At 39.9% G+C, this 24,524-nt stretch overlaps 1 protein-coding gene and 1 long non-coding RNA gene across 2 annotated transcripts in view; one reads left to right on the top strand and one right to left on the bottom strand.

Moving 5' to 3' along the window:
* Slc9a9 (solute carrier family 9 member A9) overlaps nucleotides 1–24,524 on the bottom strand; it is a 548,574-nt gene that overhangs the window by 354,449 nt on the left and 169,601 nt on the right. The window contains exon 6 of the mRNA XM_076576829.1: nucleotides 13,413–13,518. Coding sequence (XP_076432944.1) covers nucleotides 13,413–13,518 — 106 coding nt within the window. The remainder of the gene's footprint in view (nucleotides 1–13,412; nucleotides 13,519–24,524) is intronic.
* The window catches only part of LOC143274303 (uncharacterized), a 59,916-nt gene that overhangs the window by 3,694 nt on the left and 31,698 nt on the right, over nucleotides 1–24,524 (top strand). The window lies entirely within an intron of this gene.

Raw genomic sequence — 24,524 nt, 5'->3', positions numbered from 1 at the left:
AGCTCTTAAGTCTTTGGGAACCTTGCCTGATATGAGGTCAAAATCATGGTTTATTCTTGTCTTCTACAGTCTGCTACCTAGTACAAACTACCATCTGCCACTAGGTACTGTCCTATCAGTGAATGTCACTGGTCATGGCTGAGTCAGAAGCCAGAAAATACTATCAATTCTCCCAACCAGATACTGAAGGATATTAGATAGAGACAAACAATGGTTTGCATCATGACAAAAGGACAGTGAAGCAAGGAAGGATTGGTTAGTCGTGGAGGAATGAGAAGCATCATGGAACAGAAGACTGCAGGTCACCATCACAGCTTTGTGCAGTGGAGAAGGGGCCACTCCTGTTTATCTCATCAGACTTTGGAGTAGTTTTGAATGGTCCCAAATATTACTGTGGATTCAGGTGGTAGTTCCCAAGAACCCAAAATTTCAGGTCCCATTGGAAAGTAGCTTATTTTGTATGAATGATGAAGATTATAAAGATAATCAACCAACAGACCAGTGGACCTCTACCCGTCCCCATGTATACCATACACACCTCTAGCATTTGCTCCTGTATGCAAATCAGGTATAGGAAAGGCTGCTTGAAAAAAAAAAAATGTGAGAAAGACCATATGATCTTTGGGGCTCTTGAAATCCCAATGACAGTAATTTCCTGTGGTGAATTAATAAAGTGGATGCTGATTAAGTATCCTGAGTAGCTTGATTCCAGGAAGAAAATGAACCCACCACATCAGCATGAGTAGTCTCACCCATGGATCAGTAATTTCTTTTGTTAATTACAAGAACCCTGGTCCTACCACTGCCTCATGTACAGACTGCTTAGTGTATCTCATTCTCTTATGGCTGCTTTTTCTGGGTTCAGACTAGGACACAGTGTGGGGCCTCTAAGCAAGAGGACAAGTTTTCAAACTGTGGGCTGAAATGAACATGAAGCTCCGATTACATAGTAATGAGGTGTGGCAGAAGACAGGCCCGGGTTCCTAGCATGAGGTACCATTTGCACAGTCCAAAATGATGAGAGTACCTGTGATTTCATAGCCGGCTCCCATTAATTTCAGCAACTCTGCACAAAGTAGAGAAGTATGGCCTGTAGGCAGACCCTCTTGTACCATTTTGAGAAATGTTTGGATGAGTGAAATCTGGAGTGTCACAGTAAATAGATCTCTGCTATGTCTCTCCTGTGCCCACATTATCTCTCCTCCCATAGCTAGCTCATATCCATTGTCTCTAAATATTGTAGTGAAATTTGGAGTCACTGTCTACCCAATCCTCCCCCTCTTTATTCATCTTCATTATATCTGCCACAGTCATTTCTCATTTCACCTAGAGGTATTTCTGCCAAAACCTGAGTTCAATGTCCTCTGTCTGCTCTTCATTTCTTACCGAGTTAAGCATCTTATTTCTACATAATTGTATCCCTGGAAAGATTTATAACTGATGATATATGGACAGTAAACCTTATTTGAAAGTATATTTCACTTTTAGCTTTAAATTATAGTTTTGTTGAATTTGGGTCTTGGGCTATTGTTTATTTCCTACCAGACCTTGGACACTTCTCTCTTCTTGGGATGCATTTACTCCTAATGAAGACACGATTCTTGGGCAGTTTGTAACTGTGAATGACCTTCATACTAAGGACCCGATCTTACCTCTCTGGTTCCCTTAAAATTTGCACTTTATCTTTACTGATCTCTTATCTCTCTGCACTTCAGTCATTCATTCTCCCCACCTCTCTTAGTACTTCCTTACAGGCCTTTTACATTTTCTTCTTATGTCTCATTATGTCACTTAGAGTTTGATGCTTCCTAATTAATGAATCACTGTCTGGTCAAATGGCACGTCACACACACACACACACACACACACACACACACACACACACACACTGAGAGAGGGGGATTTAAAATTAAGTAAAAATTAAAATATATCGACGGTAGATTAGTTTCCACTTATCAAGCTGTAAATACTATGTGATCTTTCAATTTGCCTTTTTAACTCTAGAAAATTATTATTCACCATCTCTTCAAATCCTGCCTCCCATCACTCCCTTTCATTTCTCCTTCTGAAATTTTTACTGATGTCTTCTGGATTTCTTTCCATGCTATCATTCACATCTCTTAACCAACCTGTCATAGTTTTTAAGCCTGTGCTACATTCATTTTGGATCATTTGTCAACTTCATCTTCCACTTGCCAGTTGGTTTATCATGTGACATTTATGTCATCCATTGAGTTTTTAATGTCAATATTTGCATTTTCATTGGCCAAGCTCCATCTTTTGCATTGAACTCTACTTTCCTCACCATTCCCACTCTTCTACTGGCCTCTTCTGTCGGTTTTAATGTGCCCATTTTATACTCTTCCTCAGACTCCTTGCCTTCTGGGTGCTTGCCCCTCTGGCTTCCTCTCGTCTGCTTGGTCTGCTTGATTCCTGGCTTTCCTTTAGGTGGAGCTATGCCCTTTGGTGGCCTGTTCCTTTTTGCATATGAGCTCATTTTCAGGAAGAATTGTTGTATTTTTCCTGTGGGATTTCCATGGCCCTGCCCATGAAAGTCTCACTTTGAAACAAGTTTTAATGGTGAGAGGGGAGTGTGGTGGGAACATTGTTTTCATTGTCTTCTATACTTTTTCTGTTGATTTATAGAGTTACATTTCAGATTTCACACTGCCTGGGACAAGACCTTTGATCTTTTGAATTCCAAGCCAATGGCAAGCTTCCTCACCAGTTCTTAACGTCGGCAGAAGAACAAATGTGGCTGAATGCACACTCTGAAAACTCAGACTTTATTCAATTTATTTTCACCAAAGCTGCACTAACAAAAGACGGGGAACAGGACTCCAGTGCAAGAGCCTCTGAAGCTCCATGAGAGCATGCATCCAGTGCAAGAGCCTCTGAAGCTCCATGAGAGCTTGCACCCAGTGCAAGAGCCTCTGAAGCTCCATGAGAGCATGCACCCAATGCAAGAGCTTCTAAAGCTCCATGAGAGCATGCACCCAGTGCAAGATCCTCTGAAGCTCCATGAGAGCATGCACTCCCACACAGTGGGCTTTTCCCATTCTTGCTATGATGTTTTTCATTGTTTGTGACATATAGAATTCATTTTTCTCTCCTTCAGTTCCACATGCAGAAAAGAATGTTTTCTTTCTAAGATAGAACATTTCTTCAAGCTTAGAGTAGCCCAGGGGCCTTTCTGCTTCAACACATCATATCATGATGAGTACAGCAGCTACCGTTTTGGAAAGTTTGTTAGACTTTTCCTCAAATTGATTTCTTCTCAAAAATAGACCACAAGCCATCAGCCTCAGGCTGGGACAAGACTCAGATCTGACCAATTACCATGTCCTAATTCCCTTAGAGTATTGTGTGATTGCTCTATGGGAGATCATCAAAAGCAGGCAGAGCCATTTGGAAATTTTGTGATTGATATGCAATATACTGGGAAAATGAAGTATTGTTTTGAGCTCAAAACTGCATATGCCTAGAGATATCCTCCCCTGTTTAACAGAATAAGCCATCTACGTGTATGAGCAAACACAGAGGGTTGCCCTTAGAGAATCAGAAAACGAGAGAAAAGAAGCAGCCACATTGGATCCTTGAGCCCCGCATCCCAGTCAACTCAACCCTGATACACAGGCCAATGAGTTCCTTTGCTTACATTAATTTTAATTGTGTCTGTGTCACTTACATCTGACTTATATAACAATGAAACTGAGATAAAGAACCATCAATATGAATTCACAATATTTAATTATGTTTAGTAGACCATTTTGTCATATGTGGTATGGCAAGAGCAAGTCAAGTTCTACATCATGGGGCTGAGTTCTGAAAAGGAGCAAGCAAATGTTAGATCTAATCTGAAAGTCAAGAGATGGAGCAGAGTCGTTGGAGAATGCCAAGGCTGGAGCCTAGAGATCTGAAGAGGCACTAAGAGCTAGGATAAAGGAGACTGCAAAGTCATGGTAAGGAAACAGGAACCAGAGGTCGGGACACAGCAAAACCCAAGATAGCAGCAGTGGACAGGTGTGCAGTACCCCACTGGGACTGTCTGACTCACAGCCACTGTCAGCTGAGGACAGTGGCCCTGGTCCTCGTTAAAGAGCCCATGGAGCCTTTTCCACTCCTGCCATGTGACACCACCTAGTGTTGAAGAAATGACATTAGCATAGAATTGATTGCCTGGACAGGAGTCCTTAGGCAAAGTGAGCCATACATTAATTTTCTTCTAATTATGTAACACACGAGTATATATCTAGACAGCCATCAAAACAAATGTAATTCAGGCTGACTATCAGTTTCCAAGCCAAAATTAATTCCTGAATCACCTTCGGAAAGATGTGTCAAGACATAAGGGACTTACATTTTTAGCTAAGCAGGCTCATGAGAAATATAGCTCTCGGTTGTGGTGGAAGTCTCTGCTCATTCTCATCAGCAAGGTGTACCATCTCATCGTGTCCATGTTTCCCAGCAGGAGCCAATGGGAGACATGGGGCTAATGAGAGCAGCTAACAGGGCTTTCTAAACAGTTGGAAGAAGCACAATAAAGACAATTAAACATACATCCTCTGGAAGGGCTGTTAATGAGAGAATTAATAAATGCCTCCATCTGCACCTGAAAAGACCCTAATTGATTCACTCAGTAATTATTGGAGAAACTGCCAAACAATTAGTTTGTGTTGTGGGGGACAGAGAAAAGTCTAGGTTGCCTATAAGGAGTTTGCATTCTTCCTAGAAACGATATTAGAATGGGATTTCCTTTGGGACACATTTTTATGTCCAAACTTTACAACTCTTCTGAATTGACTTTTAGAGAAATGTTTTCTCATACATATTAAATCCTGTCATAGTTATTATTGCCCAACTTGCTGAGGGGAGGGACGGGTGACTGTATCCAGCCTATCTATAGATTGCATGTACAGGTGCTGAGCACATTTTGGTGAATTGCTGGATAATAACTCAAGGTTCCTCTTTGTTTCATGGCCGAGTCTCACAACATCCTACTAGCTTTCATGTTAAATTCCCCTTAAAAAGCACCGGCCTTAAGGATTGTGGTCTTTCAAAATATCACCTGTGGTTAAGTGCCAACTATTCACTGGCATCACACTTTCTGTGACGTTTTCTAGCAAAAACTTCCAGGCAGCACGGTACTCTTATTGAGAAAGGGAAAATTGCTGCTCTGTTTCTCCCTCTTTTAATGAGCTGCAGTGAACTTCCCTATCAGTATTTGCTTTAAAATGAATAAAGGCACTTAGTGTATATTTATTACCCTCTGAGAGCCTGCTCTCGACAGAGGTCCTTAGTTCATCTCTAAGAAAACTTGAAGACATTTATATACTATGGAATTATTTTAAAAGAACATGTTCCAGCACAATGCTGTACTTATCACTTAAAGTATATAAATTATATTTGTATGGAAATAGCATATATTTGATATATGATATACAAGTAATTTACACACAAATAACAAAAAGTACTTCACTATGTCTTCATAATTCTATGTAAAATAAAGAGATAACATAAAATGCATAATTTATATATAATGTAATTATTATAATATACATAATTTGTCTGGTTAGGGTTTTTTTGAAAACCAACTTGACTCAATGTAAGGTCATCAGGGAAGAGGAACTTCAATTGAGAAAATACCTCCACCAGATCGGCCTGTAGGCAAGTCTGTGGGGTGTTATCTTGATTAATGATTGATATGGGAGGGCCCTGCTCACCATGGGTAGTATCATACCTGGGCAAATGATCCTAGATTATGTAACAAAAAACAAATTGAGCAAGCCAATTAACAGCATGCCTCGACAGTCCCTGCTTCAGTTCTTGCCTCCAAATTCTGGCCCTGTTTGAGTTCCTGCCTTAATTTCACTCAATGATGAACTGTGCTCAGGATTTGTAAGCCAAATTAACCAGGACAGAAATATTATATAAGTATATCTGTATTTACATATAGTTAGTGGTCTTTGTTTTGATTTATTTTTTGAGACAAATTCTCATTGTATAGCTAAGGATGACCTCGAATTTGCTTTGTCATTGGTTGGAATTCTGTTGTCAGTCTAGATGTTACCATATATTTAATTTTTCTAGTATTTACTAAATACAAATATTACTATTTATTATACATGAGTACTATAAATTAGGGTGCTTTGTTTGCTTTAAAATATATTTTGCATATTTTACATCAATATATTGCCTTCTCTATTGTTTTTAAATGTGTGGGATGGGTGACATCAATTCACAAAATTTTCTGAACCACCTGGCAACCATTGTACACAATTTCATGGCCTCAACTACTTTTTAGGATAAGTTTCCAGAAGTGTAGTTCCTGATCACATGACTCAAAGTCTAATGACTCTTACTAAATGTTGCTAAATTATCTCTGTAAAACTTTTATCACTTTTAGTGACATAGGAGGGTTCCCATTTTTCAGATGTCAACTCTATGTGTATGACTACGCCATCTTGAGTTCTTAAGATTTGAAGATTTGCTAGTTTAAAAAAAATGATACATTAGAGGTTAATTGTTCATTTATTATTAGTGAAGTTGATCTCATTCATAGTTACTGACCATTAAGGTTTCTCCTTTTTGTTTATTCTCTAAATGCTTTGCACATCGTTCTATAATGCTTACCTCTTGTTACTGATCTTTGCGATGAGAGTAATAATAGAAGCCAATGTCTGACAATGTACTGAGTGCAACAAGCTAGGCCTATCTAATCTAATGAGGTGTGTGCTGCTACCATCCCTCATCCCCGAAAGGCAGCGGAAGCACCAAAATGTTATGTAACTTACCCAAGATAACTTTCTTAGTTACTTTTCTATTGCTGTGACAAAACACCGTGACCAAAGCAATTCACAAAAGAAAGCATTTAATTTGGGGTTCATGGTTCTGAGGGTTAAAGTCCATGACCACCATGGTGGGGGGCATGGCAACAGCCATGTAGGCATGGTACTGGAGCAGTAGCTGAGAGCTCACATCTTGAGACAACAACCATGAGGCAGAGAGAGCTAACTGGGGATGGTATGGGCCTTTTGAAACGGCAAGCCTGCCTCCAGTGACACACCTCCTCCAAGAAGGCCAAGGCTCCTAATTCCAAATAGTTCCATCAACTAGGGACCAAATATTCAAACATGAGTCTATGGGGGCCATTCTCATTCAAACCACCACAGTAACTTATCTAAATATTCTATATTGAGGAGATTTAACAATTCATCATGTGTATTATAAAGGCTGTTTGGCTTTCTTTGGTCAGTTTGGCTAGTGATTTATTGATTTTGTTTATCTTTTCAAGGAGCCAACTGTCTTGTTTGATTCTATGTACTGTCTTTTTTTCTTAATCTCCATTAAAGACTGCCTTTTATTTATTATTTTCCATTAATTTTTTTTAAATTTGACTTTTTTCCCCTAAGACCTTGAGGCGCATCATTAGGTTATTTATTTGAGATGTCTGTATTTCTTTATTTTTTTAATCAATATATGGATTTAAATGTTTTTTTCTTTATTTTTCATGCTTTAGTTCACATCTCCCCAGGAAAAGAGGCTGTATAACAAGCAGTTACAACCTTAAAATACTCCAACCTCTGTTTCTTGATTTGTCAATGTTAGCCAATATATCTTAATTACATAAGATAATCCTAATGGGGGAAATCATATATAAAAATGGTTATTCTTTATATTCTTTGGATCATAAATTTCCACATTTATGAGGGACTACTTCATTAGAAATAGGTCATTTAAAGAAAAACAGAAAGCTGTGTAGGTAGGACAATAGAGATTGATATAAATGACAGCAAAATATTTCTATCACATAGTCTTCCTAGATTATAGAGATGCAGAAAATTTTCAGCTGTATTGCTTTACTTATTGCTCAGAATAACTTTGTAATATATACTACATAACTACTCTTATAATTTGTGCATAAGCAAACAAACACAGATGACTACGGCCAGATAAAACCACTGTTCTGGTATGCTAACTTTGTTATGTTTCTATCCAGCATTTATTTTTCCTCATTCATGGCAATTTTACTTGAACAATAATTCTGCTTTCCCCATCTCAACTCATTTGGTTCCAAGTGAAGTCACTTATGGCCTTAACCTCCTATGACGTAGATGGGTGAGTTATGCAGTGTCAGTGAGTAGCCCTAAAACAGTAACTTTTCCAGAATCTACAAGGTGTAGCAAAACTTAAGGCTGAGAATGATGGGGCAATGGTTTTTGCTTTGTTCTGAAGAATGAGGCCATCACCTCCTAACCAAAAGTGAAAACTCACAGTGAAGGACTGAGGAGGGAGAGTCCTGCTCATTTCCTGGAGCCCTTTCCTGAGCTATTTCTATGGCTGCTGCTCATTTACATCAGCTCAGTCTGTTTGCTTACAATGCTTGAGTTGGTTCTGTGAAAACTGTACTGATTGCACACTTAATTAATGGGGATCCTAACACCAGATCTGACTTCTAATTGTGGCTTCTTTCGACTCTGCCATGCTGCCTCTGAAATTAATGTCTTTGTTTAGGATTCTAGCACACATAACCCCTCTAGATCTCTTTGCTCTGTCTTTTGCCTCCTTTTAAAGTCTATTTAACAACCTTTAGAAAGGTAAATCCATCATGTAACATTCATTCATTTTAAGCTAGTGTGCACACATTTGGAAAGGATATTCATATATACTAGAAATCACAATATGGGTCAGAGATAAGCTAATTTCAGAACTTCTGTGTTAATCGAGGCTACTTTTATTTCAGGACAAAGAATTGCTGGATCATTTTAAACCATAGAAACATAATACAGCACTCATCATCTTGTGCCATGTAGGAGAGATGGGAAAATCAAATTCAATTATAAATCAATTCTCTGAAATTGAGAAGACATTTAACTTAAGAAACAGTATTAATTATAATATTTTGCTTCATAGACTATCAAAGAAAAGTGTCTTTAATCAAAAATGTCACTAAATACTAGAGCAAACTATTGTTATAATATTAACAATTAAAAATGCAAAGTATTAAAACTGAATGGAATGGATAGTTCTTAAGTAAAATTTTATGGCTGATGAATGCAAGCCTATTTCCAAAAGGTTTTAGAGACCCTGTCAAGGAACATAGTTGCCCATGATTTGGGTTTATTATGGTAGTCTCCATTAATCCATGGTCAAGTCCAATGAAATTATCAAACAGAAGCTACCAAAAATACACAGCTGGTAACCTTTAAGAGTCCTTTGCTATTGTGTACTGTTATAAATGTTGTATTTTATCGTTAGGTGTTGCTGTTAATTGTCTACTTCACCTAATCTATGAAATTAAACTTTATCATAGTTATTCTTGTATAGAAAGAAAACATTACATCTGTTGGGTTCAGTAGGATACTTTTAGATAATTATGATAATCTTGAAATGTAACCCTTGTGGATAAAGGGAAAGACAATGTATACCCACTTCACATCAAAATTTAAAACTTTTATTTTTCCATGATGCTTGCAAAAGAACAGCCCTAGAGCTATTCTTTTTGTAAAAAAAAAAAAAAAAAAAAAAAAAACCAACTTTGGTGGTAGGTGTAGAACCTAGGGCCTCATACGTGATAGTCAAATGCCTTATACTCCTATCAATTATCATTGTTCTTAAACTTGAAAACCACCCAAAGGTGGAACTAAGAAAGGCAAAACATAAAAGAAGCTTTTATTTGTTCTTTTAATACACACTTTAAGTATATATACTCCACTTTCAAAAAGTTACTATCTAGAAGTCAAACACACATGCAAATCCAATGGCAACTGAAAAGGAAGTAACAGCGTTGGGAAGTCTAGGTTCTATTTGTGAGCTGGTGGATCCTGAAAGAAAATACTGGGGTGAGAGTTGGAAGATGTGCCTAGGTGGAACCAGATGCTGGGAGAACAATGGAGGAAAAGGGATTTTTGTGTGAAGGCTTAGATCTACCTCCAAGAGGCTATCAAGTACTGAGTGGTTCAGGACAGAGGCAAAGAAAGGAGGAGGTATAAATGAACTGTTAATGAAAGTCAAGGAAAATCTTTAAGTAATGTTGAAATAGGGTTTCCCTAAGGGAGATGGAAATGGTTGGAAGAGAGATTGAGATGGGCATTAGAAGGTGTTGTGAACAAGAAATAACACAAAGAGATCATTATGTAGGATCTAAAGTAAATTGAAGAAGCAAGGAGTACCTGGGATGATTCTTTCCTATTGAGAGGGCCTTAAGTCCAATTAGACAACTGTTGGTTACTTCCAAGATAAAAGTGCCACTATCATACCATTCAGGATGTCTTGCAAGGCTGATCATTGTCGTGGTTGGGAGGCTTTACAGCTTGGTAAGTTATTAATTGATTTTCTTCCTTTGCACCTTGCATACCACCTTCTGATCCTACGAAAGTTCTCAGGGAAGAAGCTTGCAGATTAGTTCTAGCTCAGTTCCTCCAACCTAGCTAACTGACCATGGCTCGACAGGTCATAGAAACTGGAATAGAACTTACCACTGTGATTTTCCTAAACCAATGTAATTTCTGTTTTCTAAATACTTAAACCCACAAATAAGTGTAGCTCTTATCCCTCATCAAAGAAGCTTCTTTTGAAACAGATGCAGACGATACAAAGATTCACAACTGGTCAAAATGCAGAGAATAAGTGACTCTGGGGGGGCACATTTCCAATTGATACATTTACAGCACAACCCCCATACCCGAGGTTTAAGGAAAATTGCAGAAGAGGGAAAAGACTGCAAAAGCCAGAGGGACTCGAATGCCCACTATGAGCTAATGTCTTCTAGACATGACAGGAAAGCCACACCTATGAAATCTCAATATGGTTGCTGAAACAAGACCTGCATAATGAGAAAACCAGTTGACATCCCGATGTGGATGAGAGATATTTCCTAAGGCTTTTCCCCTAGATGAAAAGCTATAGGCAATCAGTGGATGATGAAAGAAGGAGTATCAGTTTTCTCCAGGGAGAGCCCCTGATGAGTTTTCAATCCCAGTGGTCAGCCTAAACACATGCATATATGAGCAACACTAAACTAATTCAGTAGGTTGTGTATATATGTATATATAATATATATATGATATATAACATGATAATATAACATAATACATATAATGAAAGATGAGGTCATGAATTAGAGAGGGAGTAGGAGGACATTGAAGGATTGGATGGAGAGAGGAAAGGATACAAATTATATATATATACATATGTATATATATATATACATATGTATGTATATATATATACAGTACTCATCACAAAATTCTACAAACTATTTTTAATAAGAAATGCATGAACAAGTAAAAAGAAAACCACATGGAAAACAGTGTAAGAAGAGACAAGGCAAGCCATAGGAAATGCTGGTGGACAGAGAGGCCAGAGCTAGACCATCTCACACACACACACACACTGGATGACAGTCAAAGAAATTTATGGCAGAGACCTTGGAGATCCTCATGTATGGACTTTGGGCATTCAAATAGTCTTCCTCAGATACAGCTCTATTTTAGTAGGAACTCACTGGGTTTACACTGCACAGTGCCAGAAGAGCAAAGCTGAAGATTTCAGGGCTTCAGCTACAATGTCAACTGTCTCCTGCCCAGAAAGGAAGACATCTTGTCAAGATACGTGCATTAGATATGCTTTGTTGTTGTGACCAAAGTACCTGAAAGAAACAGCTTGGGTATGGAAAGATGAATTTTGTATGGTTTCAGAGAGTTTAGTTCATGGCTGCCTGACCCATGTGCTTGAATTGAACATTGTGTCAGTAGGGGCACATGGTATAAATGCCCCTGGCATACAAGAAGTAGGGGGGGGGCAGGAAGGGGTCAAGATCTATACCACCAAGGACCAGACTCCAGGGATCTACCTCTTCCATCTGTATTCTAACTCCTAAAATTTCCAGACCCTCCCCAATATCCCCACAAACTTTATTCCTAGGGGGTGGGGCATTCACTTTATGATTAAGATTCATTTAGAAATGCATAGTTGGGTTAGGGATGCTTAAATGGACTTGAGATGGAAAATAAACAGTGTCCAGTGCCCCCAGCCTTTACTCAACAGGGCGACATTCATCCCCAAGTCCTTGTTTTTAATGAGAGCCACTGTGAGTGGCAGTGCTGGGCAGAGGCCAAGCCTGCCTCGGATGGAGCTGTGTGGGCCGCCCAGCTCTTTTGTGCTCCAGTCGTTTTGCTTGGCTTGGCCTTTTACAATTTGGCAGCACAGGAAGTAAAAATGAGGGACTCAGCAGATTTTTCCATTTTTTTTTCTTCAAATATTCCTTTAATGTTAGTATTTCTGGGACAAGGATTCTTGGTGTCCTAATTAATTGTTCTTGATGTTTCTTTCAGAGCATCTTTTTGCATTTGTGATTCTGCCCAAGGCTTTTGCTTTTATTTATACAGGCTGGTAGCTACCTGTAACACAGAAAACCTTGTGTGTCTCTGTGGCCAGGTAAACATGGCTGAATTCAGTGGCAACTTTGGAGGGAGGCAGTCTTAAGAAATGTCAACTGGCAAACAAAGGAAACTAGAAAACGAGCTGGCAGGGCTGCCGAGCTCTGCCTGCTTTCCGCTCCCCTCCCTGAGGCCTGCCTTAAAAATCTTTTGTTACTTCACAATACATTTTCAACTGCATTTAAAGTAATTAACGCCGGGAATAGGATTCTGTTGTCACATTTAATTATCAGATAGCTGCTTTCCTTGGGGATAACTGACAATTGCCCAAAATGTTGGTCTTAATCTAAAACCACAGAGAGACCTCTGACACAGTGAAAGCTGCCAGAGTGGCATTTATTAAAAATAAATGGCTACATGTCTAAAGGGGAGGTGGAGAAAGCGTGCCGGGTCTCTTGGGAAGAAGCTCCTCAGCACAAAGGGAAGTGGCACCCGCATTCAGCTGAGGCAGCTTCCAGGTCATGGGTGCGTGCCTGCTTGGGAAGAGCTAGCGACCTGTGCACCCTTGAAAGCGCTGAATCTGCATGGAGAATGTAGTGCTGTGACCCTGAGTTCTAGGATCCCATCTGCCAAAAGCTAAATTCCAGAGCTTCTGTCAGTCTGTTAACTGGAAAGCAACTAGTGGAAGGAAAATACTAAGTGGCAGTGATTTTGAAATGAGGAAGCTCATTTCCATGCATCTTAGGAAACTTCAGTGAGTCAACTCAATATATGCACTGAGAAAAAAAAAATCTGTTACCCTCTGGGTAGTATCTTGTAATAAGCTGGGAGTGTGAAAGCCATTAACAGTATTAGATATTAGGTGCCTAATGAATTGTGCCCATTATTGGAGATCTTCTGTGATAACAATTCCTTAAAAGCTACCAAGTGCCTGTATCTCTCTGTCATAGAGAGGAGATGCTATCAAAGACATCAGGAATTACCTCCAGCAGGAACCGTGATTAAAGGAATGAGGTGAGATCCGGGACTTACTATGTGAGGACTATGGCCACCGCATCATTTAGCACACTCTCCCCAAACAGCAGTGTGTACAGGTCAGGGTCCACGTGTAGTTCATGGAAAATGGCCAACACTGTCACTAGGAAGACACACAAAGATGACCTGTTAGTTAGGTCAGAGCCATGAAATTGGCCTTCATTGTCACTTTTAAGAAAGCTTCCATTAAGTACTGATCTTCTCAAACTCACCCTCCATACCAACAAGAGATCTTCATTCATAAGTCATAGATTGTATCATTCTCCTGCATCCCAGCTGTAACAGTCTGCCCAGACCATGCTTACCTTCCAGTGATGCCTTTCTCCGCATACCCAGCCCACCCTTTGCTGCTCCTCTCAAGTCGCATTGAACTTGCTGCAACTTTCCAAACACACTGAAGTTTTTAACTAGTTTTTTTTTTCTTTGCATTTGACTCCTCCTAAAAGGGCAGAAGTGCCTTTGGCATTGACTTCCACCATTCCCTCATTCTTTATATGTGCCCTGCACTTCATAGACACATACAAATGGGAAGGGAAGACACATACAGATACAGGGAGGGGGGAGCATATGCATATATTCTTGCTTCCAAAGATCTCTTTGTTTATTCTTTAAGAGTCTTGAAAGGGAATCCATCTCAATCCCTGATTTTCTCAGCTTTGAATTGGCTCATTCCTTTATGATCCTAGCATTCGGATCAAATCACAGACTCATAAAAGGGACTGAGTTCCCTGGGAATAGGGTCCAATTTGCAAACCTTGATATTTATTTGACCAGCATGCAACAATTATTTGATGCATGCATGAAGGAATGGACAAATGACTATTCCTGTGGAGGGAGAGGCAACCAGATCCTGGCTCTCATTTGCTCCTAGGAGCACATTCAGCCATAAAACAGACTCAGTGTTCTCCTGAGCAGGACTTGCTCACTTACTGTGTTCTGTTTAGTTCTGAGCCTTTGTCAATTGATCAGGGCAGTGGACACCACTCACTGATTATTTGTGCTCCTCAAAACTACCTGGTGTCTCTATAATCAAAACAGGTATGCAAAGTGTGAGCAGCACTCATTAGGAAAGTGATCCACTGAATTGATTGCCAAGAGGGAAAGAGTGGTACAAAATGATACTGATGGCAAAAATTTTAAGGCAGAATGGGTATTTTTACTTCTGTTCTTTCCTCTCCCATTTCGTGAAGTGTGAGGCCAAAATGTATTTGGTAAACAGAGTGTTAGTGGGGGGTGGGCAGGGAAGTGAGTTAAGCATGAAGGTTTTGCAAGTAATCAAGAAATTTGGAAGTTGCCCTGTCTGCCACAGTAGGAAACAACTGAAGGTCCTTAATAAGAGGGTTGACACATTCTGGTTTGAACTTGGACAAAAAGCTCAGACATCAGTGCAGAGGCAGAATAGAGAGGTGACTCTAGGCCTCCCTAGTAATTCCAGTAAAAGACAGGTTGATCCAAGACAGGGAGAGGAGTGGAATCAGGTCCCAAGCTCTTTTACACACACACACACACACACACACACACACACACACACACACACACACACACACACACACACACATGCTCCTGGCCCTGCACACCTATCATTGCAGGTGCAGCCAGGCCAGTGACCACAGTGCCTATACACAACTTAGTTATTGGTTCTCTTATCCGCACCCCACAGCACTGTGCTGCAATGTAGCATGCTGTTAGCAAGTAGATAAGCAAGAATGAGTGTTGTAAGGACAGAATAGAAGGAACAGCATGCTTAAAATAATGTATTACATACTTGAAAATTGCTAGAAAGTAGATTTTAAATGTTTTCACTACAAAAACCAAAAAGATTGATCAGCATGTGAAGTGATGCCCATGCTAACTGGCCTGATCAGCCTTCCTATTGCTCATGGGCATCAACTATACCACACACTATAAACACAGATGAGTTTTATTTGTCAGTTAAAACATTTTATCTTTTCTTTAATGCTTTTTTTTTAAAGAAGCTACTGTAAGAATCTAACAACAAAACAAATGAAGAAAGAGAGACAGAGGTTATGAGTTAGAATGAAAGAGGGTCCTGATTCCTTTTTAAAAACCAAGGATGGGATCGATTTCATTATTTAGGATGAGAGGGTCCTATTAATCACAACAGGCAAATGGCAGAAATCTACTCTCAATTCCTGAGTAGCTTTGAACATTTGCTGTAACCTGCAGCTTCTACAGGTGGAGATGGGAGGGACAAAATGCGTCTCTCTTACATGGCTGCTTTCTCTATCTTAGGTTGAGCCAGGAGACTACATCTAACCAAAGCAATGAGGTTTCAACTGAGGTTTTCATTAACACCATTCTCCTTTTGCTAGGATCTTGTGGAATAAAATACAAGTTATTCTTTAGCAGAAAATTCTATTGCTGCAGCTCAAGTGCCAACATCAGCTTCTGGCTGTATTTGTTCCTGAGCTCCAAGGATAGCTTGTGACCCATCTTTACTCTTGGGGAGGCTTCCCAGGTTCATGTGTAGCATAAGGCTTGGTTTCCTATCCCCAAGTACCTGCTCATTTGTACCCACTCTGTTCTATGAGATTGATTCTGCATTTTTCCAAAGAGAGCACAAGGCTATTTTGATGAAAGTCTTTTAACTATATATCCAGTTATGTTCAAAACTGATCTGGCATTCACACGATTCCTCCTGAACAAAGAACTGAGCTCCGCTTCATAAACGATATCCCACACAAAAGGGAAAGCTATTACTTGGCACATTCCTATCTACCCTGTGAAGAAATGGAACGGCTTCAGAATAAAGCCAGCCAGTGTGTCCTAGAGGAGGGAGTATTTTGTCAGGACAGCAAATGAGTTGAATAGGTGAGTCAGGAAATTGGCCACCCACTCTGCTACAAAGCTTAGAACTTTTAAAAGAACTCATTTAGTTAGTTCACATGCTCAGCTGCACTGCCCCACTATAGACTTTCTTGAAACGGCCACAGTATAACCCACAGCAGCTCTTCTTAGATCTTGCTGGGTTAGAGAAACCAGCCCTTACCCAAGGGTAGGCTAAAACTCAGTACTTATTTAAGATGAGTCTTTTGTGACCTCAAGAGAACATTCTAGATAGCACATGTAAGAGTGTATAGGAAGGATCTCTCGGGCAAAGTCAGATTGTCTGAGCTTACAATCTTATTACAGGATTTGGTCATTTTTGCCTGTATCACACTGTTGATCTCCTTGCCTCCTCATGGCGGTGGCCATAGCTTCACTCATACCTTCTCTTACAAGATCGTCTAAGGCCAGATTCTTATTTATTTATTTTTACTTTTATGCATATGAATGTTTTGTCTGCAAGTATATTTGTGTACCATATGATTGCCTGGTCCCTATTGAGCCAGAAGAGAGTGTCAGATCCCCTGGGACTAGAGTTATTGATGGTCATGAGCTACCATGTTGGTGCTGGGAATCAAACACAGGTCTTCTGAAAGAAGAACACGTGCTCTTAATGTTGTGCCATATCTGTAGCCCTAAGGCCTGATGTTTAGCTACAGAAAAACAACTTTACCTCTCAAGTTGGTAATAAGGGGTATAAGCTATGACCTTATGCTAAAGAAGATTCCCATTCATACAGGCATGTACTTTCATCTAGGGCACTGGAGGCATGTGGCAATTGAGTGACTGACAGATGCCCCTGAACCATGGAAGAGTTTTGAGAAAATAATTTGAGCAGCCAAATAGCATAGGACTGCAATGGGATGAGTGGGAAGACAGTGGTGTGGCTATATTTGTGAGAAGTGGGGAAGTGGGATAGAGATCCAAGGTCACATCTTGAGAATGCAGAGCTGAGTAGGGTTTTCTTCTAGATATTCAAAATGTTGCAGGTTGAGTAGAATAAGCCAGAGGATAGAGAGGTTGAAGACAGAGAATAGAATAGAAGGAACTACTAGGGCAAGATCTGAAGAAGGCAGAGGACAAGTGATGGCAGCAGAGAAGTTATATGTTCCTTAGTAATGCAAGGTCATCTGCTGAGAGCTGGGTACCAGTGGAGGAGTAGGGCCCCTGGAACATCTCCAGAGGAATGAACTCAAGGTCTGTGACAAACTGTTAGGATCAAATACAGACCAACTTTCAACGTCTAAGAGAAATCCAACACTGAAATAGTATATTTGTATTAATCTCATCATCATACTGAGACTCTAACTAGTCTGATCTTAACCAGAAAGATAATAAGAAAACATTTTTAGAGTGAAAAATATACAGATAACTATTTAAGCCCATCAGAACGCCAATGTGTTGACTGCTAAACGATACTTTGTGTGTTTTTAACTGCCTGTCTGTAAATTATCTCTCTCAGTAACTCTGAAGTCTTCAGAGTGATTTAGTGACAGTCTGTGCCTTGGAACCTTTGTTAGTAGCTCTCTGGCCCATATTTTCTTGATATTTTATACAAGGAATTTAAATTTCAAATGGCATTTCAATGTGCCAGCACTCAGCAAACTAGCACAAGATCTGCCCAGGTCGACAGACAGCAAGACACAATCGTTTCCTCCCTTGTCACTCCAAGTCATCGTTCAGCCTTGTCAAACGCTGGCTCTCCTTGTAGTGCTCACCATTGCTTTCTGTGCAAATCAGTGTATATTACACTTGTCCGTGACACACGGAGAATCAGAAGTGTGTAAGTCTTCTGCCGCCGAATCTTTGTTCGTCCTGACAGGTGTCATTCATTTCTATATAAATGAGGTAGCATTCTTCTCTTTTCAAAAGTGAATACTGTGAACTTTTGCTTTTTCACAAATGGTAAGCATTTATAGGGGAGTTTCTAAAATAGTTGTAGCCCTGTGGGAACACTCTGGAATATTGGAATTATTTTGAGTCTAGACCCTCCCTCCCCATGCACTTGACTATAAAATCGGTTATGGATGGGTTTTGCCAGTGGGGCTCTGCCAGTCATAATCATAGAAATATAACAGAAATCCTACACTTCTACACTAGGTCAAAGAAGGGTGCCCAGTCTGGAAAGCACATCATTAGATGCTACTTTGTTGAGGTCATTCTAAATTGCACATTCCACAAAGCATCACAAATTACTTAGCCCTAAAACACAGCAATTTTATTTGACCTTCACAGTGATACATGTTTTAGGTATTGAGTTAGTGGTGGAAAAGATGTTCTATGCCTGCACACTATTGCAGCCTTTTCAGCCAGGTCTCCTTAGAAACAGGCTCTAATGGCCAAGGTGACAGTTTCAAAGGGAAGCCCCATGTATCCTTGGAGCTTCTGAAATATATTCAGGAAGATCTTCAAGGCCAGAACTATCTTCACAGTAACAGGGAAGTGTTACTTGCACTTTTTATTCTTATTTGTTGTTTCATGTGCAGTAGAGTTTTCAAATGGCCATATGATAGTATTAATGCGGCATATTGCATTCAGGGGCAGATGTAAGGATCCTCTGTCTTTTATTGCTCACATCTCACATTGAAGAACTTTGCAAAAAATAAGGCAATGCTACTCTTTTGAACATATTTTTGTTTCTCTTGGAAAATAAATTAATCTTTCATAAGATATATTATTTATAGTCACATGTAAATTATTTATACTTCAAACTAACCATTAAAATGACATTTTGAGATTTGTATCAGTTTCTAATAGGATAAATAATAATGGGTATATCAATGGAAACTCTTTGGGCTCCTTCTTAATTTAAGTGAGTTATGAAGGAACATATTGCAAAATACCTGAGAATGATTGTCCTAAGATGACAAGTGAGCATATAATGGCTTATTTCCTATGCACTATGACATTAGTTAAGAATCCTGTTTGAGAAAGATAAGGAAATATCCCATCTGTGAGTTTCTGGGGAGTTCAGTTTGCATGCTGGATCCACACCCAGAAAGGCTCTCTATGTCTTAACATCTTTTGCCATGTAGTAACCCACTGAATCTGAGTGTACATGCAGAAGTTTCACAGTAACTCTCAAATGAGGAAATGGTCATCTTTTTTATACTAACCCCAGGAGTCTATTTTTAGAGTTACAATTCCATACCTGGTATCTGTATTTGCTTAAGCCATTCATTTGAAAGGTAAATATTGGGGAGTTGTTTCTTTAATGGAAGGGTATACAGTATAAGCACAGATGATCACAATCTCATCCTTGAATTCATGGCTGCATGGTGTTTGAAAATAATTGCATTCACCTTTTGCTCAAAAGCCACAAGTACAACCCCTACTGGTCTCTGGGAGTAGAAAACAGTAACTAGAAGGTCATGCAATTTGGCAATTAGAAAAGAAAATACTAACATATAAATGCTGCAAAGAGATATATTTAATAATCAACCCAGGCAAGGACTAGTTCCTAGGTCTTGTATTTGGGAGTGTATGGATTGAAATCCACTTGGCACTTCTGCTAGTGTTTTGAAATTTTCCCCAAAGGTCTCTACAGCAAGAATATTCTAAATTTAACATTAGCAGAGAACATAAACATTTAACAAAGACCCAATTTTCTCACCAATGGGGTTTAATGAGCCATGGTGGAATTTAATGGGGATCTGTGCAGTATACCCACTATCCAAGTGAAGATGACTCACCCTGCCGCATAAGCATTCTCCGATCAGAATGATTGCTTAAGCACTTTGCCATTTTAAAATGGAAAATGGCAGGCAACTGTTTACCTACAAATCATGAAATGCATTCAGAGCAGAGCCCAGTAGCTCCAAAGAGCAAAGTTAGTGATGGGTCACTAAGAAATCATCACTTGGAGGTAAACATAATACTATGGTGCATACATAGAACAATTGTAAGGAAAGCAAGAAGTTAGAAGACATGATCATGACTGACACAGAATGGGAGCGTTTCACAAATTTTTCTTACTATAAAAAGATATAAAACAGATATCATGTACCATAATTTCTCAACCTCTAGATAAAGATACTAAGGAATATTACATAATAGTTCTAAAATGGAGAAAGTGTCCAAGGACAAATGAGTGTAACACTAAGAAGTGTCAATACTAGCATGTGAGAAAGGGTAAAGAAGACTAGAATGAAGGGGTTATCAAGGACTAAGTACAGTCCTCAGTGGTAGAGTGCTTGCCTAGCCTGCACAAGGCCCTGCGTTTGAATCCCAACATTGCAAAGAGCAGGGTGATGTCATGTGCTTATCCTGTCTGAGAATCTGAACAATATTCCCTTCCCAAATCTGTCAATGAACTAATACCTGGAATGTGTGAATATATTTTATTACATGGCTACCAGGGTGCTGGAATGTATATAAGGCAGATGACTTTTAAGTGGCATATTATCTTGTATCATCTAGAGCAATGGTCAATCCTAGTCACATGAGCCCTTAAAGATGAAAATTTCCCCTAGCCACACCCCAGCTTTGTGTTTTGTTTTGTTTTGTTTTGTTTTTTATAAATAACAGTCCATCTACTCAAATTTGTGCTGCTTACATACTTTTGGCTGTGGGGCCATCACTGGAGCCTAGTCAGTCTACTGGAGGCCACATCCTTAAAGAACACTTTCTTCAGAAGCCATAAATTGTTTATAGTTACCCAGTCAGGGGCAGAGGCTGGTAAAACCCTTCCCTCACTATGCTAGAATGTTGACAGGTTTGATCTTTATCTAGGGCTTGTGCAGGCAACCACAGCTTCTGTGAGTTCATGCGTATGAAAATCCTGCCATGTCCAGAAGACATTTGGGGGTTTCACTCCCCTCTCACCACTGACTCTTACAATCTTTCTGATTCCATCTTCTACAATTGTCCCTGAGCCTTGAGACTAGGACTGGAGAGTATGAGCTATATGATCACATGTGGCTGAGCACGCCACTGGCGTTTATCCTCTGCACATGGACCAGCTGTGAGTTTCTGTAGTAACCAATATCCACTGCACAAGAACCTTCTTTGATGATGCCTGAAAGATGTGGTAATCTATACAAAGAGATACCAATTCAGAGGGATGCTTGATACTATGTCCCTTTAGCAGAATCATAGTAGGTTTACCTCTGGGGAACTCCTCAGCTATGAGTTCATTGCCAGGTTTATAGTACCAGATATGTGCTTTCTCCTGTGGAGCAGGCCTCAAATCTAATCATAAAGAAGTCAGTTACCCCATAACAGTCACGCCACTATTGCACTCATGGGCTTGTCTTGCTATGCCAGTCATTGTTGCAGTTCATAGGATTCACAGCTGGGTTAAACTGTTGATGACTTGTTTTCCTCCAACAACCTGCATGACACCTGCCAGTGCTATCCTGGCTAGCCAGAGGAGAAGAAATTTTCTGACCAACACCAGCTTGATTTCTCCATGTCCTATAAGCAATGCATTTGCTGTCTTTAGCAATATGGTTCAAGTTCTGGTGTGCAACCAAGAGCAGTGGCAAAAGCCTGCAATATTTAAGGGGTCTTTGGGACCCTCTGATCAACAACTCTAGAGGAGATATCCCACATTTATCACTGGGCTTTTCAATTTGGCAATCTTTGGTTTCAGAGATGTAGAGTAACACTAATTAAACTTTTTTTTAAAGTATGTTTCCGTACGCTTTCCAAACATGCTGAGTGTTAGCCCTCCTCCAATCCCTTCTTCTGTCCTACCCTCCCATTTCTTTTCCCACCTTTACATTCCCCCCATTATTCTTATTTCCCCAGTCATAGCATCTGTGTTCTATTATCCACTCCCCTTCCTTAAAGTTTTTCTTCCCCTCTCCACTAATGGCCTCTTTCTAGTTTCCTGGATTCTATAGGTGATCCAAATTAATGACACAAGTCTAAAGATTTGATGCATAGAGCCACAGAAATGAGGAGTGGAGGGTGAATGCAATCAAAATACATTGTATGACATTTCAAAGAATTAATATTTTTTAAAAGGACATGTTCCACACATACAGGTTTGGAATTCATGATGCAGAAAGGAAATCTGGGTCTTAGGAGATGTGAGGCAGGAGAAAGCAGCTACTTCAGTAGACACAGGTCTAAATGATTTGGACACACTGTTTTTAGTGTGTGCACTTGGTGGTGTGTTCCCCCCTAATAGCCTGAGATCCCTGATGGTTGGCCAAACTTTGAGCTTCTCTGATGTCCTCTAAACTCTTTGGCATGGCACTGGATACTTAAGTACATAATAAATATTCTTCTAGCAACATTTATTGCTTGTAAGTGAATTCACAATTTGTGTGCAAAAATGATTGTCATTAATCATGATTCTGTAAATTGTTACCAGCAAAACAGCAGAATAAAAATGAATTTCATACAATGAAAAAAAGGGGGATGCGAAATTTCTTAGGCTGGAGTGAGAAGACTAACTGGAGGGATGTGAAGAAAAGGCAAAGTCAGGAACATTAATAGGTAGTAGAAGAGTTTGGCATGCCTTTGCTCGCTTTAAAATGTAGAAGCTGATTTGCCAGGGCAGAGAGAGTGAGAGAGGTCTTGGATAGCCATGGATGACTTTGTTAGTGAGCAATGGAACCTTAGCTCTGCAGCTGCAATTGTCTGTATTCTGCCAGGAACCCAGGTAATCTTACAGAGAGATTCTTCTTAGAACTTCTAAAAGGACCCCAACCAGCCAAAACCTTGACTTTGACCTTATGAGACCCAGAGCAAAGAACTCAGTCCAGCCAAGCTGGACATCAGACCTGCAAAGATGTGAGATAATAAATTTATGGTGCCCAAATCTCCTGGATATGTGGTCATTTATTATATTGCTAACATATTGATATGTCTAGGCCTCCTGGACCATAGCAATTTGAACATGATGGGTGGACCAGCATTGTACTCTTTAGAACCCAAGCTCCTGAGTGGGGATATGACTGGAATGACCCTATTCTCAGCCATTGCACAGCCTTTTCTGCCACTATAGCACCACTGGCATAAAAGAAATCACATACACAAATCCATGTTTTAAATCATGCTTCACAAAAACAAACTTGGACCAGAGTAAAAACCATGAGTTTCTGCCTACAGGCTATGGGCACTAACACTAAACATTGATGTAGTCATTTGTAAATATGTCTCCTGGTGTCTTCATCACTCAGCATATCTTCAGTCCCTCAGAATGTGTTGTTTTATACTCACAGAGTCACCTTATTTTCTAGGCCACACTGCTGTATATAGTTACCATAGGAACTGGTGCCGACATGGGTGAGAGTCAGTGCCAGGTCAACAGTCTGGGCAAGCCAGGTCTTGGGAGACTAAATCCCAAGTCACAAAGTGGCTCCCACAGAGGAGCAAACAACGACTGCAGGAATTTGCTCTTTGGGGCATTTTGTTTCATTATTCTAAATTTTCTATAATAAATGTTTAACATTTTTTGGCTCAGAATGGGCAGAAAGCCATTCATAAAGTTGGCCAAGCTTAAAAACATGAAACATGGTACCCAGAGTCCCTTTCTCAAAGCCAGGATGCCATCTGTGAGGCCCTAGCCCTCCTGAGTGCCTTGTCTGTGCTTCCAGATTGCTAACCTCTCTGTATGGGCCATAGACTCTGGCTTCCTCCTGTCACTCCTTTGTTTGGGGAGACTGGCTTCCTGTGGTTTTCCTCCAAGCTCTCTGACCTCTTTTCTCTGTCCTTCTGAAACTCATTGCTTTAACACAAACCCTGCCCAGGAAAGCATACTCAGTGTCCTTCCCACCACATACACATCCCCATGGGAATCACAGTCTTCAGCCTTTCCCTTTGTCTTTCCAGATACTCAGGTCTCCAGCCACTACCCAGGCAGTTCCACCTGCAGTAGCTCTGTGTGCCTGTCATCCAGAATGGTTGTTTGATTCGTACTCCACTCCCTAGGAGCCAGGCTCCATAAATCTGCTTTTCTGAGTCTAAGGAAAACATTGTCACCACCTAGAAGCTTTTTGTTTGTGTTCTAAGAATAGATAGATGATAGATAGATAGATAGATAGATAGATAGATAGATAGATAGATAGATAGATAGATAGATTTTATTTGCAATGGGAAAATTGCTAGCTTTAGAGACTACAGTAATAGGAGTCAAACCACACTTTGCAGTCCAGCAGTTTACAAGGTCAGGCAAGGAGACAGAAATCCATCCTGAATGTGTTATATTACATCAGACACTGCAGCAAGAATTATCTTTGTTAGTTGTGAAGTTGTAGCCCCCTACAGTAATCTTTCTAGAAGGAAAATAATGCAAAAATAAAAAGTTCA

Source organism: Peromyscus maniculatus, chromosome 7 (assembly GCF_049852395.1).
Source record: "Peromyscus maniculatus bairdii isolate BWxNUB_F1_BW_parent chromosome 7, HU_Pman_BW_mat_3.1, whole genome shotgun sequence".
Taxonomy (NCBI): Eukaryota; Metazoa; Chordata; class Mammalia; order Rodentia; family Cricetidae; genus Peromyscus; species Peromyscus maniculatus.
Note: the sequence above shows the minus strand (reverse complement) of the source record. Positions and strands in the feature narration are given on the sequence as shown.